Below are 16137 nucleotides of genomic sequence, written 5' to 3'. Positions count from 1 at the left end.
AATTGACCATGGAACCTCTGGGTTAGAGAGGAAACCCCATGGTTCTTGCTGTTGATCACTATCCAATGACCCCGCTGAGAGTGTGGCTGTATGGATGTTGTGGTTATTTATCTGTGATGCCCATAACAGCTAAATAGCCTGTTGAAACTCACTGGCCTTGCACATGAAGAATGGCCATTTGGGTGTGGTATAATGGGGCATACGATCCCTACAGAACTTGTATCCAGCAACAGTCAGCACCTAAATACACAAGGAGAGGACATGGGGGATGGGGGTGGAGGTGAAGAATTCCCAATACGATTCCTGTCTGGCCTCCTTTTTTCTACCTCCTCCCTTCCCCCCCCCCCCCCCCCCCCTCCCAAAAAAAAACATTGCCTGTTCTCTCCCATCTTTACAGTGGAAAATGTAAGCAACATTTAAGATTAAGAACAAGGGGGCGTAAAATTAGAGCTAGGCCGTTCAGGGTGATGTCAGGAAGCACTTCTTCACACAAAGGGTAGTGGGAATCTCTTTCCCCAAAAAGCCACTGAGGCTTGAAAATTTCAAAACTGAGATTGATAGATTTTTTTTTTGTTAGGCAAGGCTATTAAGGCTTACGGGGCCAAGGCGGGTAAATGGAGTTAAGACACAGATCAGCCTTGATCTAATTGAATGGTGGAACAGGCCCGAGGGGCTGAATGGCCTGTTCCTATGTTCCTAACTGCGAATTGAATTCCTGCAGCTCTTTGAATGAAACCTCAGCTGAACTGTTGTGTGTCAAGGTCGGGGCATTGGCAGGTCAGCCATCTGGGGCAAAGGATGTGTAACCTTGATACAGTGTTACGTGACTGAGTAACAACAGGTTACTGAGCCACGCATGAACACTCTTTGCTGTGACCGCATTGGCTCCTCTGACGTGGGTTGTAATGAGTTGGTGCTGGTCTAGGAACCTGTTTGATTAATTCCAATGGCGAGTCATCAGATGTCTCTGCCAATGAAGCACAAGTTGAGGATGAGCGGGAATTATGAAACTGGTGTCTTTAAAAAAAAAATTACGAAATTACATTTTTCCCTCCCAAAGAGACGCCTGTTATCCCCAGGTCAAAGGGAGGGTCTGGACACCCTCTGAAAATGTCACCACTGATGTAAAAAGCCAATTGGCTAATCCCAAAGATTTGTAATTCGAAGTCTTGACCAATGAAATAAAAGCTGGCAACGAGCGGGAATTATGAAACTGCTATTGTAAAAATTAAAGCAGTACATTTTTCCCTCCAATAGAGCCACCTGCTCACCCCAGGTCAAGGGGAGGGTCCAGAGACACCCCATTGCTGATGGAAAAAGTCAGTTGGCTAATTGCAATCATATATATCATCAGAAGACTTGACCAATGAAATATAAGATTGCAACGAGCGGGAATTATGAAACTGCTATTTTAAAAAAAATTTTTAAATTACATTTTTCCCTCCGAGAGAAATGCCTACTTTTGCCAGGTCAAGAGGGTCTAGTGACATCCTCCCCGGACCTCTGCCAATGTTCCATCTATATCCCTTGCTGCTGCAAGACAGCAAATAGTTGTATTTTGGTGAATGGCTCTGGTATTGTACTCCTTCAGACCTACAACCCTCCAATTCTGGCCTCTTGTGCATCCCCAATTTTCATCACCCCCACCATTGGCGGCCGTGCCTTCAGCTGCCTACGCCCTAAGCTCTGGAATTCCCTCCCTAAAACTCTCCGCCTCTCTGTCCTCCTTTTAAAGACACGCCTTAAAACCTACCTCTTTGACCAAGCTTTTTGGTCAGCTGTCGTAATATCTCCTTATGTGATTTGGTATCAAATTTTGTCTGCTAACGCTCCTTTTGAAGCTTGGGACGTTTTACTATGCTAAATGCGCTATATAAATGCAAGTTGTTATCAGCACTGATCCACCATGTAGCTATCAGCTGTGCACCTTTTTTAGAAACCTTTCTGATGGTTCAACGGATAAATTCACTAGCTGGTGTAGTACTCAGCCATAAAGACCAGGAGGGGTTCATGGTTCGATCCCTGATCTATGCTGAGCTAGCTGATCTCAGCTGGGACAATGATGGGGGCCCAATGGTTTGCCTCAACAGCCCTTGGCCAGGGAGGAAAACAACCCACCAAGATTCCCGTTCTTGATGACCCCAAAGAGAAATTTCCAAAATTTACGCAGCTCACAGTTGCATCAGTGCTGATGCATGCTGCTGCTCTTCTTTGCATCAACAAGTGGCAGAGATCTGAGTGGGATGTCTCCAGATCCTGCTCTTGACCTAGGGTAAGGAGACAGCTCAGGGAAACCTCTTGGAGGGGAAAGTGTAATTTTTTTAAATGGCAGCTTCGTAATTCCCATTCATTGCCAGTTCATAAACTGCGGACCAGGTCAGGCTCGACGGTGTTTGGCTAGCACTCATAACAATAGCCATTTGGGGGACTTCCTAGTGTGTTGTTGGTGTAAATGAAAGTGTACGTCAGCAGAAGTAGTCGCCTTCAAGACAGTAGGGGGAAAAATGGAGAATTTTTTTAATAGATTAGTTGACACACACACGGAGTCAAGACCGAGAGTCGTCTTCAGGTAAAGTGGGGTTAGAGGTTAATGGATAATTGGACCAGGGCACGCAGACCCAATAATTCGATCCCCATTTTAAAGTCATATTCAGATTGCGCTCTGCTGTAAATACCCTCACAATCAAATAGCCGGCCTACAAACAAATCTAGGCCTACGACAGAGGGTGTTTGGGCCGTCCAATTATATCCGAACAGGACGCAATTGCACCAGCATTACCATTTTTAAGAAAAGGGATATTTCCTAATTATACTTTAGACTCTGAGCGACATTGACAAGTAATGCTGGATTGAGACTGTCTAAACCCACCTTGTTCGGACCCTTACGGCCAGCAGACAGAGGAGACTTTCGACGCATCGGTCTGGACTGGGTTTCAATCCAAGTCCTAGAAGTGTAAAAACCCAGCGTGTAACCTGTGGCACCCCAAATTCCCCCCCCCCCCCCCCTCCAAATATGTTCTTAATCTTGTGAACTGCCAGCTTCCACTGTAATGCAGCTGAACTGCTTTTGCTCACCTTTTGAGCATGCAGTGGTAGTAGCTAAACCAAATGGCGAGGGGGAGGAAGAGAAGGATACCCTTGCATGTTTGTGCACGTGTCCGTACATATAATAATTAGATTTCTTCTGCCGTAATAGTGCAGACATTTGACAGAAAAGGGCTTCATTTAAACAGGTTGATGCTCGCTCATAGTTTGTTGCCTGTTTCCTCCCATTTCTTTTGTCCTTTTGAAGGATTCCTACTTACGATGAAATAGTTCAGGATGAGGTGGACGACTCTGAAGATGATGGGGAGCAATTTCTGAGGAAACAGGAAGACTTTGAAAGAAAATATAACTTCAGATTTGAAGAACCCGATGCAGAATTTGTAAGCAGAATAATGTTTGTCGACAGAGAGCATTTCATATCTCCCTTTATTGGTCTCAATTACCGACAGCTGTTAATTTATTTTTAGATTGAGTTGAAGTCCCAAGTTCAATATTCAGCCTGCTGAGTTAGCTGATCTTGGTCTGGGCAGTGGAAGGGGCTCTATAATCGACCGCAGCACCCCACCCCGGGCTAGGCTTTGCACTCCTGATCAGTGACCCCTGCTAGAAAGTGATGTTGGGAGGGGACAGGGACAGGTTCAAGTGCAGCCTAGCTGTTAGCATTCAGTCTCTAGGGGTTACACAGGAGGAATGGCCACCTGGGAGTGATATCACAGACCAGCTGCCTTCTATTCACCATACCTTAGCTTGTGTCAACGCCTTCAGGAAAGTAATAGTGGATAGGGTGGGGAGGGGAGGGGAAAAAAAAAGTGGGTGAGTTCGTGTAGGTACCTTTATTGTGGCTTTTAGCAGAGGTGGGAGCAGAGTCATACTCTCACATGACTGGGAGCAGGTGATTTATTTACCCTTTTGACTGGCAAATGTTGCATTGCACAGGAAGAGTGGCAAGGAATGGCAGTGAGGAGGGGGAGGAGACCGATAAATAGAACAGGAATATAGATATTTCAATAATGCAAATGCAACATGAATCACAATGGACTGTCAAGTGGCCCACTGCTAGTAAATGGTATATACACACAAGATTGTGACGGAGTTTGGAGAGAGATTTCAGAAACCTCCACAGAGCCACTTGGTGGCCAGAACTTGCAACAACACTGTGACAGTTGATCCAGCAAAATTAAATCAGAAATGTTGACATAGCAATTTACAGTAGTAAAAATGGACACATTAACTTGCACATTTTACAGTAAGAAGTCAGAGTTAATGTGAAGTTTACATTAACTTTATTTAACTTCTGTACTGTACAGTAAGACCTCCTCTTTTAAGTAAAGTGGTATTTTCAGTCACCTTTCTGCTAAGTGATGTTGAGGGTGGGGATGCACTCTGATCCTCACTTGCACAGACCTGCAGCAAGCAATGATGAAAGGGCAGTGTCAAATCTAACTGCACTCCTGGAAGTCTCTGTAGAGCCTTTTGATAATGAAAACTTTTGTTTTATAATCATTGGTTTTGGGGCCCTCCAAAACATTCATGCATTCCTCCCTCTTTTAAAGATAAAATCGTACCCAAGAACAGTTGCAAACTCAGTCAGAACAAAGGACGATAGGAGGAAACATAAAAGAGAAGAAATTAAGGAAAGGAAGAAAAAGGTAAGAGTGTTTTAAAATTACTTTCAGTTGATTTAAAATTATCATTAAGGCTGAATGGTGCCCGAGTAGGGACCTGGAATATTTCTCAACAGATTGCCTACCGATTGCATTGAATATGCTTTGTTCAGTTATAACACGATTCATGCATAGTGCAAACTAACCTAGCAATAGTATTGGTCACCCATAGTGTATAAAGCATAGCCCTCTGCTTCCATTCCCACTGTATAAAGCACACCCTCTGCTCCCATCCCCACTGTATAAAGCACACCCTCTGCTCTCATCCCCACTATATATAAAGCACACCCTCTGCTCCTGTCCACACTGTATAAAGCACACCCTCTGCTCCTGTCCGCACTGTATAAAGCACACCCTCTGCTCCTGTCCGCACTGTATAAAGCACACCCTCTGCTCCTGTCCGCACTGTATAAAGCACACCCTCTGCTCCTGTCCCCACTGTATAAAGCACACCCTCTGCTCCTGTCCCCACTGTATAAAGCACACCCTCTGCTCCTGTCCCCACTGTATAAAGCACACCCTCTGCTCCTGTCCCCACTGTATATAAAGCACACCCTCTGCTCCTGTCCCCACTGTATAAAGCACACCCTCTGCTCCCATCCCCACTATATATAAAGCACACTCTCTGCTCTCACCCCCACTATATATAAAGCACACCCTCTGCTCCTGTCCCCACTGTATAAAGCGCACCCTCTGCTCCCATCCCCACTGTATAAAGCACACCCTCTGCTCCCATCCCCACTGTATAAAGCACACCCTCTGCTCCCATCCCCACTATATATAAAGCACACCCTCTGCTCTCATCCCCACTATATATAAAGCACACCCTCTGCTCCTGTCCCCACTGTATATAAAGCACACCCTCAGCTCCCATCCCCACTATATAAAGTGCACCCTCTGCTCCCATCCCCACTATATAAAGCACAGCCTCTGCTCCCATCCTCACTGCCAGCTCCTTAGGATGTACAGTAGACTAGCACTTTGCACCTCAGAGGGGTAATCAGTTATGTGAGCCCATTTCTGCACATGGTGAGTTCCTTGGTTATGTTGTGGTGGGGTAACCCCAAGTACAAGCCAAGCACTTCCATTCTACAGGGGGAAATTCAGTGCACTGGTCAGCCGAGGAATGCTCCAGAAATGAACTTTTTTTGTTTTACTCTTTATGAATGGTTTCTTTAGGAAAAGGAAAAGAAGCAAGAGGAGATAAAACAGCTGAAGAACCTGAAGAGGATGGAGATAATCAACAAGCTGAATAGGTTAAAGGAGATAACCGGAAATGAAACCGTTGGTTTCAACGAGCAGCATCTAGAGGAAGACTTCGACCCAGCCAAGCACGACGAGCTCATGCAGGTTGGTACAAGAGGCAAAATGCAACGATACCTTCCAGAGCAAGTTTTGTTCTTTTGCTAAAAGAAAGCAAGCTTTCATGACCGGAAAACCTTTTTATTCCCCTTCCCCACAGCAATTCTTCAATGACGACTATTATGGAGTGGGAGATGAGCAGAAACCACAGTTTGAGAATGAGGAGGAGTTTTGTGGTAATTTATCATTTTTCGAAAATTTAATTGAAAGATAGAAATTAAGTACAGCCACACTAAAACTCTTACATCACCACGGGCTCGGAAAGCCTGAGGGATGGATCACACGTTCATGATACCACTCGACACGTGTATTACTCGTGGATTCACCAAGACCTGGTCTGGGACCTGGGGCATGGTTGTCACATTAAGTTGCTAACCTGGCCTGACCCATTGATAAATTGCATGAGACAAATGGCAAGCACATAAATCTTGAATGCATAATTAGAAGTATGTTGAATAATTGCACTTCCAAATCAGTCCGTTTGCCTGGACTCTGGTTCTGAGTTCTCATCTATGTGTATCCACTGGAGCCATCTATTTCCTCCCCCCACTCCCCTGGGACTAAATTGGCTAAAGGCACTGGGCAGTTTGGGAATGAGCATACAGACCAGGAAGGCCCCTAGTACAAACCACTGGTCTGTGCTAATTAGCTGATTTCACCTGGGTTGGTATAAGGATGCTGCAGTTGTTCTCACTGCCTCTGGGCTTAAAAAAGGGGAAGATCAGCCAGGGTCCTGCTCCTGATAGCTATACATTGACTCTGACTGGAAAGTGCCCATGTGTGCACGTTAGATGAGGACAGCACGTGGCTCAGCTGTAGTGCCTTTCGCCCACCTCCCTCCCCATAGTTGAATTGTCTGTCGACATTCAGTGTCGAGGTCACACGAGTGGTCGCTTCGGGGAGGTAACAGAGCAACCGGTTGCTGTAGGCACTGTGCCCCTACATAAGTAGATCCTCTGGGGAAAAATGAGAAGAATATTGAAGGGTGGAGAATTTCTTTTTCAATTGAATTTTTTTGTGTGTGTGTATGAAGGATATAAATGTTACGTTATTAAAAGTTTCAATCACAAATAAGTCCTACTTTTAAAATGGCACTTTGCACAAAGATTTTATTTTGCATTGACTGCATTCTTGCACTCATGCACATTATTACGGCGAATATTTTCACTTGTGCATTCTGACTGAAGAGTGCTGTTGGTGTGATTATGTTCTAACGCTCCCAACATACTGTGACATGGGGTGGCAGGACCCCACAGAGGGGGCATTCCCGTGCACCTTTCCACTATAGTGGGCAGCTGAACCAGACAGGCCGGTAGTTCCCAGGTTTGATCTCTGCTCTGTTCTGAGTTCAGCTGATCTTAATTTGGACGGCAGTGTGGTGCTACAGTTAGCCTTAGCAAAGTTTCCCGCTCCTGGTTGCTGTCAAGCGCCTTCTACTGGAAAAGTGTGTGTATGTGGAGATTCGGTAAAGACACCACAGGGCTTGGACGTAATGCCCCTCATGGTCAAATAACCTGATACTGGCCAGCCCTGAGAGCCAGTGTCCAACCAATCTTATTGGCAAAGAAGGGCGCTTAAAATGAAGAGACTTTAGCAATGAAAACAAAGAGTACATTATTTGTAAGCTTTTTAAAAAAGGATAACATCACTTAATTGCAATTCTTATTTACTTTTATGCCAGATGAGTGGAATTGGGACACGTGGACAGGAAAGGAGGACGGTTGCACCGAAGGAGAGGGAGAAGAACAGTGGCAGCACGAGAGTTCTGAGCCACACTGTGACGATCTGGATTTTATTGTAAGCTGCGCTTTATTTGACTCCTATTCAGTGAATTAGAATTGCTACAAAATTGAATTTACTTTGTAGGAATTCCCACTGTATGATTTTCTTTTGAGGGATTTTTCAATTTTTTTCCCCAAACACTTGGCATCGTACTGCATTCCTGTGTGCACTATTGTTACGCAGGTTTTAACCCATTTAAAATAACTTTGGAATTTGTACACTTGCAAGTCTGCAGTATTTGTGTTGCACAGAAAGACACTTATCACAAGGATTGGCAGATGAGAGAGCTGAGGGAATGTTAATTGCTTTTAATCTCCATTTTCTCCCCACCTCTCCTGAAGGTGCTGACTATTGCTGGGGTACAGATCCACGGGCGTCAGCAGCCTTCTGGTACCTTGCCCAAGAGGCTATTCTTCATGTGTGAGTGCCGGCCTTATACGGCATCACAGTCAAACCCAATCCTCTGCTCACCTGACGCTGACACACACCCGCTTTCCGGTCCCACTCAGCTCCCAGATCAAGAAGATCTTGGGCTCAGTGCCCATTCTGTGTTGTTAGCTGGGGTTGATGTCCCACTCTTGATTGCACTTGATATCTGGGCTCGCTCATGAAAAATGTGCTCTTGGACGAGATACCAGAGAACAGCCATTACCTGTGAAATCATGCTGCGTGTGAATCCGTGCCTTCAGGGGAGAGGAATAGAAAATTATTGGAGAGGAGGGGGTTAGATTACTCTTTTTTTTCTCTCCAGTGCTGTAGCTCTGCACTGTGACTAGAGCATAGATACTGAAAGATCGATATTTCTTTAACAGATGGATGCAGATTATGATCCCAGTCAGCAGGTGATCTCCTCTAAGAAGAAAAAGAAACACGATGCTCCTCTCATGGGCAAGAAAAGGCGGAAGTCTAAATTTGCAGAGACGATTAGCAAGACAAAGCCAGCATTTGATCCCAGTAAGTGTCTGTCAGTCTCAGTTGGGATCTCCACCTACACTATCAATGGAAGCTGATCTCTCTTGGGTCAAAAGCGCACTCCTTTTTATTTGCGATAAAACTGAATGGACACTTTGAACCCAGTACCTACTGGGGACGGGCCCACAACACAAAATTGCTCCTAATTGTCAGATTCACTAAGGGATTTCACAGGATGGCTTGTGTGAGAAATATTGCACTAATACAGTAGTGGCTGCCCCTCTGGGGGTAGGTGCTGATGCACATTGTTGGGTAGAGTGGGATGGAATAGAAGGAGCTTTACTTTACCCCTGGCCGTGCTCTACAAGGCCTGGAACAGCTCGATGCTGGCCCTGAGCGCCCGAAATGGAAAATGTTCCATTTTTCTGCTCTCTCCCCTGATGTGAGGACAACAACAAAAAATAGTTTAATCAAAGGTTTTTTTGTTGGCGCGTTGATCCACACAGTTGAACAAACGAGCTAATGTCACGCTGAGTGCTAGGCTGTGCACTTGCTGTCCCTACCCCACTCCATATAGGTCTGCCCTCTTATTTTTCTCTTCTCTCGTTTAATAGCAACACGTCCCCTGCATGCTTTGTGTTTCCTTGCAATGTCCCATAATTGGTGCATATTTTCCTTTCCTTTTTCAGAGTGGTGAGGATGTGCAACTCGCTGCCACATGAAGAGGTTTGATGCATTTAAGGGGAGGTTTGAGGGGAAATGGAATCGAGGGATACATGGGCAGGGTAGAAAGAGGTAATAAGAGTGGGAGGAGGCTCACCATGAAGTATAAACAGTGGAATAGACCATTTGGGCTTAATGGTCTGTTTCTGTGCTGCAGGTTCTATGTCATTTTTTACTTGTGCTTCTGATTGGAGGAGATGTGCTCTGCACTTCCACAAAAGTTTGTTCATTTTAAATGTACTCTTGATGACAAGTGACATTGAACCTTTTATCTACTTTAATGCTTTTGACCAGATTATTTTTATTATCACAGAGGACAAGACCTTTGAGCAGTACTTGGATGAGTACTACCAGCTGGATTACGAAGATATCATCGATGACTTGCCCTGCAGATTCAAGTACAGGCAGGTGTTGCCTAATGACTTTGGGCTCAGTCCAGAGGAGGTATGTTTGTGTCTGTCTTGCAGATAAACCTGTAGCTCTCCGACGACTGACTGTACTGTGGCTTTATCCATTGTGCTCTAAGCCATTCAGACCTGACAATCAGATGGTGCCAAGCTTCAGCCACGATAACCTGACGTTTATCTAGTGCTCAGAGCACTTGGGGAGGATGAAAAGGTGGATGCTGAGCTGGAAAGGGAGGAAAGAGACCAAAGGCACAGTCGATGAGAAGAGGGTTTTTGGGAGACTTTTGACAGCAGGAGGTAAAATGGTTTTGGGAGAGAATTCCACAAGAGCAAGAATGTATTGACGGAAAGAATCCCCAACGATGGTGGAGTGGAAGGATGGTCTGCCCTGTACTGTTTTCCTTCACTTCACCATTGGCGGCCGTGCCTTCAGCTGCCTAGGCCCTAAGCTCTGGAATTCCCTCCCTAAACTTCTCCGCTTCTCTACCTCGCTCTCCTCCTTTTAAGACGCTCCTTAAAACCTACCTCTTGACCAAGTTTTTGGTCAGCTGTCCTAATATCTCCTTATGTGACTCTGCGACAAATTTTGTTTGTTAACGCTCCTATGGAGCGATGCCTCGGGATGTTTTACTACGTTAAAGGCGCTATATAAATGTACGTTGTTGTTGTTGTTTGGGAGCATCCAAGAAACTGGTTTTGGGAGGGCACTGGTTATGGCTTCAAAAGTTTGCCACATTTCTTCTCAGCTATGGGTAATGCATGACATGGGGGAATAAATGAGGTGAATCCTTCACACACATCATCCTTGTGATGGATTTATCCAGCAATTGGATTGAGATTACAATGTTCACTTTCTGGAAGTGACCATTTTTAAGCTTCTCTTGAGCCGACACAATAAGAATGCAGTGGTTATGCTACTGGACTAGAAGCCCGGAGGTCGTGAGTTCAGATCCCACTATGGCAAGTTGTGACGTTCACTCCAGTAAATCTGGCAAATTTTATGAGCTGGCACAGAAAAAATTACCATGAAAGCTGCCGGATTGTCATTAAAGCATCAACTGGTTCACTAATGATGTCCGTCAGGGAAGGGAACCTGCCACCTTTACCTGATTTGGCCTGCGTGTGATTCCAGTCCCGTGCTACGTGATTGACTTTTAATAAACTCTGAAGTGCCCTAGCAAGCCACTCAATTGTACAAATCAAGCTCCATCACTTATTCAGCAACCAGAGCTGGGCAATAAATGCGGTCTTGCTGACAGCACCCACATCACGAAAACAAATAACAAGATTCGCCCAGTCGCTATGTATATTGACATCATAAACGTGTCTGTGATGATTTCCTCGGCTCACTGTTTCTAAAATGAACCTGTTATGAATTCACTCGACATAATGAACCGAGGGCACTTTACCAAACACATTTGCTATGTCATTGCACATAGCTTTCTGCTCAGCTGTGCCTTCAGCTTAACAATCCATGATGTAAAGATACAATTTTTCTCGTTGTTTGCAGATTTTGGCAGCAGATGATAAGGAACTTAATGCTTGGTGTTCGCTAAGGAAAACCTGCCAGTTCAGGTCAGTGAGTAAAAGTGAAACTAGGTCCTGTGACATTGCCAGGCACATTAGGAATTCGGTATCTTTCAGATTGTAAAATGTACACTAAGGCAGAAAGCTGGTATAAATGGAATAGTCCCAAGTTCATAGTCCCAAGTCCTGCAGGGGCGTAGACATTTACATTTTCCAGATCTGTTCCTCTGCACTCTTGGGCTTTCCCAGATGTGACCTTTTATTACAGTCATTGCTTCATTTGTGGGAACATGCTTGATTGTGTAATTAGGATTTTGGTAAAATGTAATTGTCGGAGGTGGGGGGTGCCTTTTGAAATTTTCAGTATCGACTTCAACTGTGGAAAAAGGCTTCTGTGATGGTTCATTGACTTTATCCAATAAATAGCTGAGCGATGCAGACCAGGAAGATTCCAGGTCTGATCCCTGAGTTAGTTGATCTGTATGAATGTATAATGACCTCATAAAAATGTGAATGTACCATTAAATATTCAATGGCTTCATAAAATTAGTGTGAATGAGTAACTATGTTTGCAGTAATTGCATAAAGTATACATGTGAGAAACCAATTTTAAAAAAAAATCTATTTTAACAGAACTGAGAAGGAAGAGCTTCATGACCTAAAGATTTACAAACAGAAAGCCCTGAACCTGTGGAAAAAGCAGCACATCTTTAGGTCTCTCACCCTGCAGTAAGTGTAATCTACTGGCTGTACCAAAAATCGTCAACTATCTTGATAATTACAGGAACTTGATCTTGGGAAGGAAGTGGTGGCTTCAGCTTATTTATCATAATGACTAAGTGTTTGTGCCATGTTTATGGTATTCTGACACAAACCTACATGTCATTTGGGGAATAAAGCACACATACCTGATGCCCTGTTTTGTACTTTGCACTCAAAGGCCTGTGTTTTGTTTACTTGCCCAAAGCAGTATATTTCATGTTTTTTTTTATATATATATTACTGTACCTATACTGAGTAAAATGTCTTTCCTATATGTGTCTAAACCAGCAGCTGGAATGTGCAGCCCCTTATAAAAGACTGGTATCCAATATTATTGATTTGTAATTTATTTTCTCTGGCTGCTTCTTTCACCACCCACCCCACCCCTCCTTTTTAAATGACTTTTTAATGAATTACCATCAAGGTGAGGAAGGTTGGCGCAATTTTCTGTTTCAGCATCAAGCACTGCCAACACTGCAATATAGCTGCAGGGTAAAGCTCTCCACTCTGCCCTAATGATGGGCTTCAACCCCAACCTCAGAAGAGCATCTCTTACACCCATCAGTGTAATGTTTTCCATTTCCAGACATCCTGTGGCCTTTGTAAATCATGTTGCCAATTAGTGCTGAATAAAGGGCAACTTTGTGCTGTGGGCCGTGTGTACTCGAGGGCTAGGACTCTTAACATCCAGCAATGGGAGAAAAGACTTTCAATATGAAATAACTAATGAATGCAGTGAAAATGTTCATTATATAATGCAATATGTACATTGAATTCAAAATCGTCATCTTGTTTAAAAATGTCTCTCTGACCTTGCCCCTTCTTAGCTTTACAATCTCCTTCAGCCCTAAGTGTCATCGCCTGCCTTCTGTCCTTCTGACTGTGGCCTCCTGTGCATTCCCCTCCTCCACCCTGCCCTACCTCTTTGTTAGGATAGGTTCCAAGTGTCTTGGGCCTTCACTCTGGAATTCTTTCCCAAACCCAGACTTCCCATCAGTCTGGGTTAGATCTGAGGTACCAAAGGTGAAAGGCCAGTGTCTTAACACAACGGACGACCAGTCTGCCCAGCACAGGGGTACTGCAGCCAGCTATAGTGCGCTGACTGTTGCCCCAGCTGAGCACAGACCACTGATCAAATCCAATCCCTTCTTGGTCGGTAAGAGGCAGCACTGCAGCGCTTTTGCCCACCGAGTTATTCGAGCCCCTTTTTTATAATAATTTGAGAAAAGATTGATGGAGAAAAGTACTAAATGGAAAAACTGTTGTTGCTTTACAGGGAAGACGAATCACAGAGGAATGAGGCAGCTGCCAAGACCAAAATTGGGAAGAAGCGAAGGGATAAACTGAAAAATCCAAAAATGCCAGGAGGGGAGGGAGATGAGGAGGAGACGGAACCAAGCCCAAAGAAAGTGAGATTGGAGACTGAGAATAAACAGGCGGATGTTCTGAGCAGCGAAGAGGATGAAGACGTCTTGGTTCCCAAACCGAAGAGCAGAGCGAATGCGGCAGCCCCAGAGGAAGCCGGACCCAGCAAAGAAAAGGAAGAGGAAAGGTCACCAGAACCTCCCACTGCCAACGGGAAAAAAGCAGAGCATCCTGTCAGGAAAGGGAAGAAATTTACAAAGAGAAATACGCTCCTCACCACCCAAGTGCAGTTGGGCGGACGGTTGTTCAGTAACTGGAGACTGCAGGCATACGGGCTAAACCCGCGGAAACTGAAATTTAAACAAATAATCAGAGAGAAGAGGAAGAAAGAAAAAATGAAACAGACCAAAGACTGATTTCCACAAAGCAAGATTATTTTGTACGTTCAAACAATTAAATAAGCAGGTTTGTTACCACAGAGGGTCCATTAAAACAACACGGTCCTTACCTCATATTACTGGTACTTTCTTGTGTTCAGTGTAATATGAAAGGACGTAAGTAAAGTCAGGGATGAGAGGTCATTTGGCCCATTGAAGCTCATCCCTCTAATGATTGGGGTTTTGTTTCATGCATGATTTTCTCAACTGTTTACTAGAATGATACCCGGACTTCAAGGGTTAAGTTACGAGGAGAGATTACACAAATTGGGGTTGTATTCTCTGGAGTTTCGAAGGTTAAGGGGTGATCTGATTGAAGTTTATAAGATGTTAAGGAGAACAGGCAGGGTGGATGGAGAGAAACTATTTCCGCTGGTTGGGGATTCTAGGAGTAGGGGGCACAGTCTAAAAATTAGAGCCAGACCTTTCAGGAGTGAGATTAGAAAACATTTCTACACACAAAGGGTGGTAGAAGTTTGGAACTCTCGTCCGCAAACGGCAATTTATACTAGCACAATAGCTAAATTTAAATGTGAGATAGATAGCTTTTTGGCAACCAAAGGTATTAAGGGATATGGGCCAAAGGCAGGTATATGGAGTTAGATCACAGATCAGCCATGATCTTATCAAATGGCGGAGCAGGCACGAGGGGCTGAATGGCCTACTCCTGTTCCTATGTTCCTATGTAATTGGTTCTGTGCTGCGATTCTGTAATTTGCTGCGATCTGGTGACTGCGCAGTCCGTGGTAATTTTAAGTAATCTAGCAAAACAAATCCCTCCCTCCAAGGAGCGCTCCAGCTGGTAGAAAATTTCAGAAAGTATTTTCCACAGCCATTGGCAGACCAGCCATTGACCCCGTGAGATTTGATGGCCGATCGTGAGGAGAGTGAAAGGGAACGGAATTTGATTTCTCCAGGTTGATTGGCCTTGCTTCTTTCCATTCAAAAGCATGGACGTGAGGCCTTTCCTTGTCAAGCATAAATTTAACTTTTGTTCTTTTCAAATGGGATAGAAAAACAGAATTTGGATTCTGCTTAATTCTTTTCAATGATGATCGACAGGCCTGGACCCCTGTGATTTGTGGGAGAGCGAATCATGTCTATTGAAGCAATACTTTTGGGCAGCTGTTTCCAAGGAGCGTGATACTGGCAATGATTTTGATCCTGGCACAAATAAGGAAATTAAACTGGGGGAGAAAAGCTTAGGGAGGACGAATGCTTTCAAGTTAAATTACACTGTGTCTCCACCTCAGTCTCCTAGCTAAATAGCTGTTCTTCATCTATGAGTATCAGGTGTGTATTTCACTCTGGCATCGCAGCCAAGTGTAACACACACACTTTCATGATCAGGAGCAGGAGCCCTGGCTGATCTTATTCTATTTTATTCTTCCTCGCCCTAGCCCAGAAAGCGCTGATGCCAATTTTTGGTTTCCTGTGTAGTACTGGTGGAAATCACCTAACACAGCACAGACTGGGGGGTTGAACCTGTGACTGCAAAGGAGACACGTGTTGTCTTGCATTGGAAAGCGAAGCCTCATAGAGCCCGGTAATGTTTGATTTCCAGCTAGAGAGACTTTGCTGCCCAATTGGGCTTGCCTCCTGCCACCTGCCAGCTCAGTTTCATTGGGTGCTCGAGTCCAAATTTTGTTTGATGTCCAGTACTGCCCCCGCCCTGCCCCCACCCCACCCCCACCCCCCCCAGAAACAATATAACCTTTTGTGTGGCACCTTATCGAATGCCTTTTGAAAATCCAAATATACTACATCCACTGGTTCCCCTTTACCTACCATGCTAGTTATATCCTCAAAAAACTCTTAATAAATTTGTCAAACACTATTTCCCTTTCATAAAACCGTGTTGACTCTGCTTAATCATATTATGATTTTCTAAGTGCCCTGTTACCACTTCCTTCATAATGGATTCCGTTATTTTCCCGACGACTGATGTCAGGCTAACTGACTTGCAGTTTCCTGGAAATGGCAGAAACGTTAAACAAATATTTTGTATCTGTCTTCACACTAGAAGACATAAAAAACATACCAGAAATAATGGGGAACCAACTGGTTCGATAAAGTGCCACGCAAAAGGTTGTCACACAAGATAAGAGCTCATGGGGCTGGAGGTAATAGCATGGATAGAGGATTGATTAA

The 16137-nt window shown here is 44.4% G+C and overlaps 1 protein-coding gene across 3 annotated transcripts in view; it reads left to right on the top strand.

The window, feature by feature from the left end:
- The window catches only part of kri1 (KRI1 homolog), a 28540-nt gene extending 14479 nt beyond the window's left edge, over nucleotides 1-14061 (top strand). For all 3 annotated transcript variants that reach the window (XM_067973047.1, XM_067973046.1, XM_067973045.1), the window contains 10 exons: nucleotides 3293-3425; nucleotides 4599-4694; nucleotides 5889-6059; nucleotides 6172-6247; nucleotides 7753-7868; nucleotides 8666-8807; nucleotides 9802-9932; nucleotides 11406-11470; nucleotides 12056-12151; nucleotides 13461-14061. In XM_067973047.1, the coding sequence (XP_067829148.1) occupies nucleotides 3293-3425; nucleotides 4599-4694; nucleotides 5889-6059; nucleotides 6172-6247; nucleotides 7753-7868; nucleotides 8666-8807; nucleotides 9802-9932; nucleotides 11406-11470; nucleotides 12056-12151; nucleotides 13461-13965 (1531 nt within the window). In that variant the 3' untranslated portion in view covers nucleotides 13966-14061. The remainder of the gene's footprint in view (nucleotides 1-3292; nucleotides 3426-4598; nucleotides 4695-5888; nucleotides 6060-6171; nucleotides 6248-7752; nucleotides 7869-8665; nucleotides 8808-9801; nucleotides 9933-11405; nucleotides 11471-12055; nucleotides 12152-13460) is intronic.
- Nucleotides 14062-16137: the final 2076 nt, after the last annotated feature.

This window comes from Heptranchias perlo, chromosome 37 (assembly GCF_035084215.1).
Source record: "Heptranchias perlo isolate sHepPer1 chromosome 37, sHepPer1.hap1, whole genome shotgun sequence".
In the NCBI taxonomy this organism is placed as follows: domain Eukaryota; kingdom Metazoa; phylum Chordata; class Chondrichthyes; order Hexanchiformes; family Hexanchidae; genus Heptranchias; species Heptranchias perlo.
The sequence above is the reverse complement of the archived record's forward strand: the minus strand, read 5'-3'. Positions and strand labels throughout refer to the sequence as shown.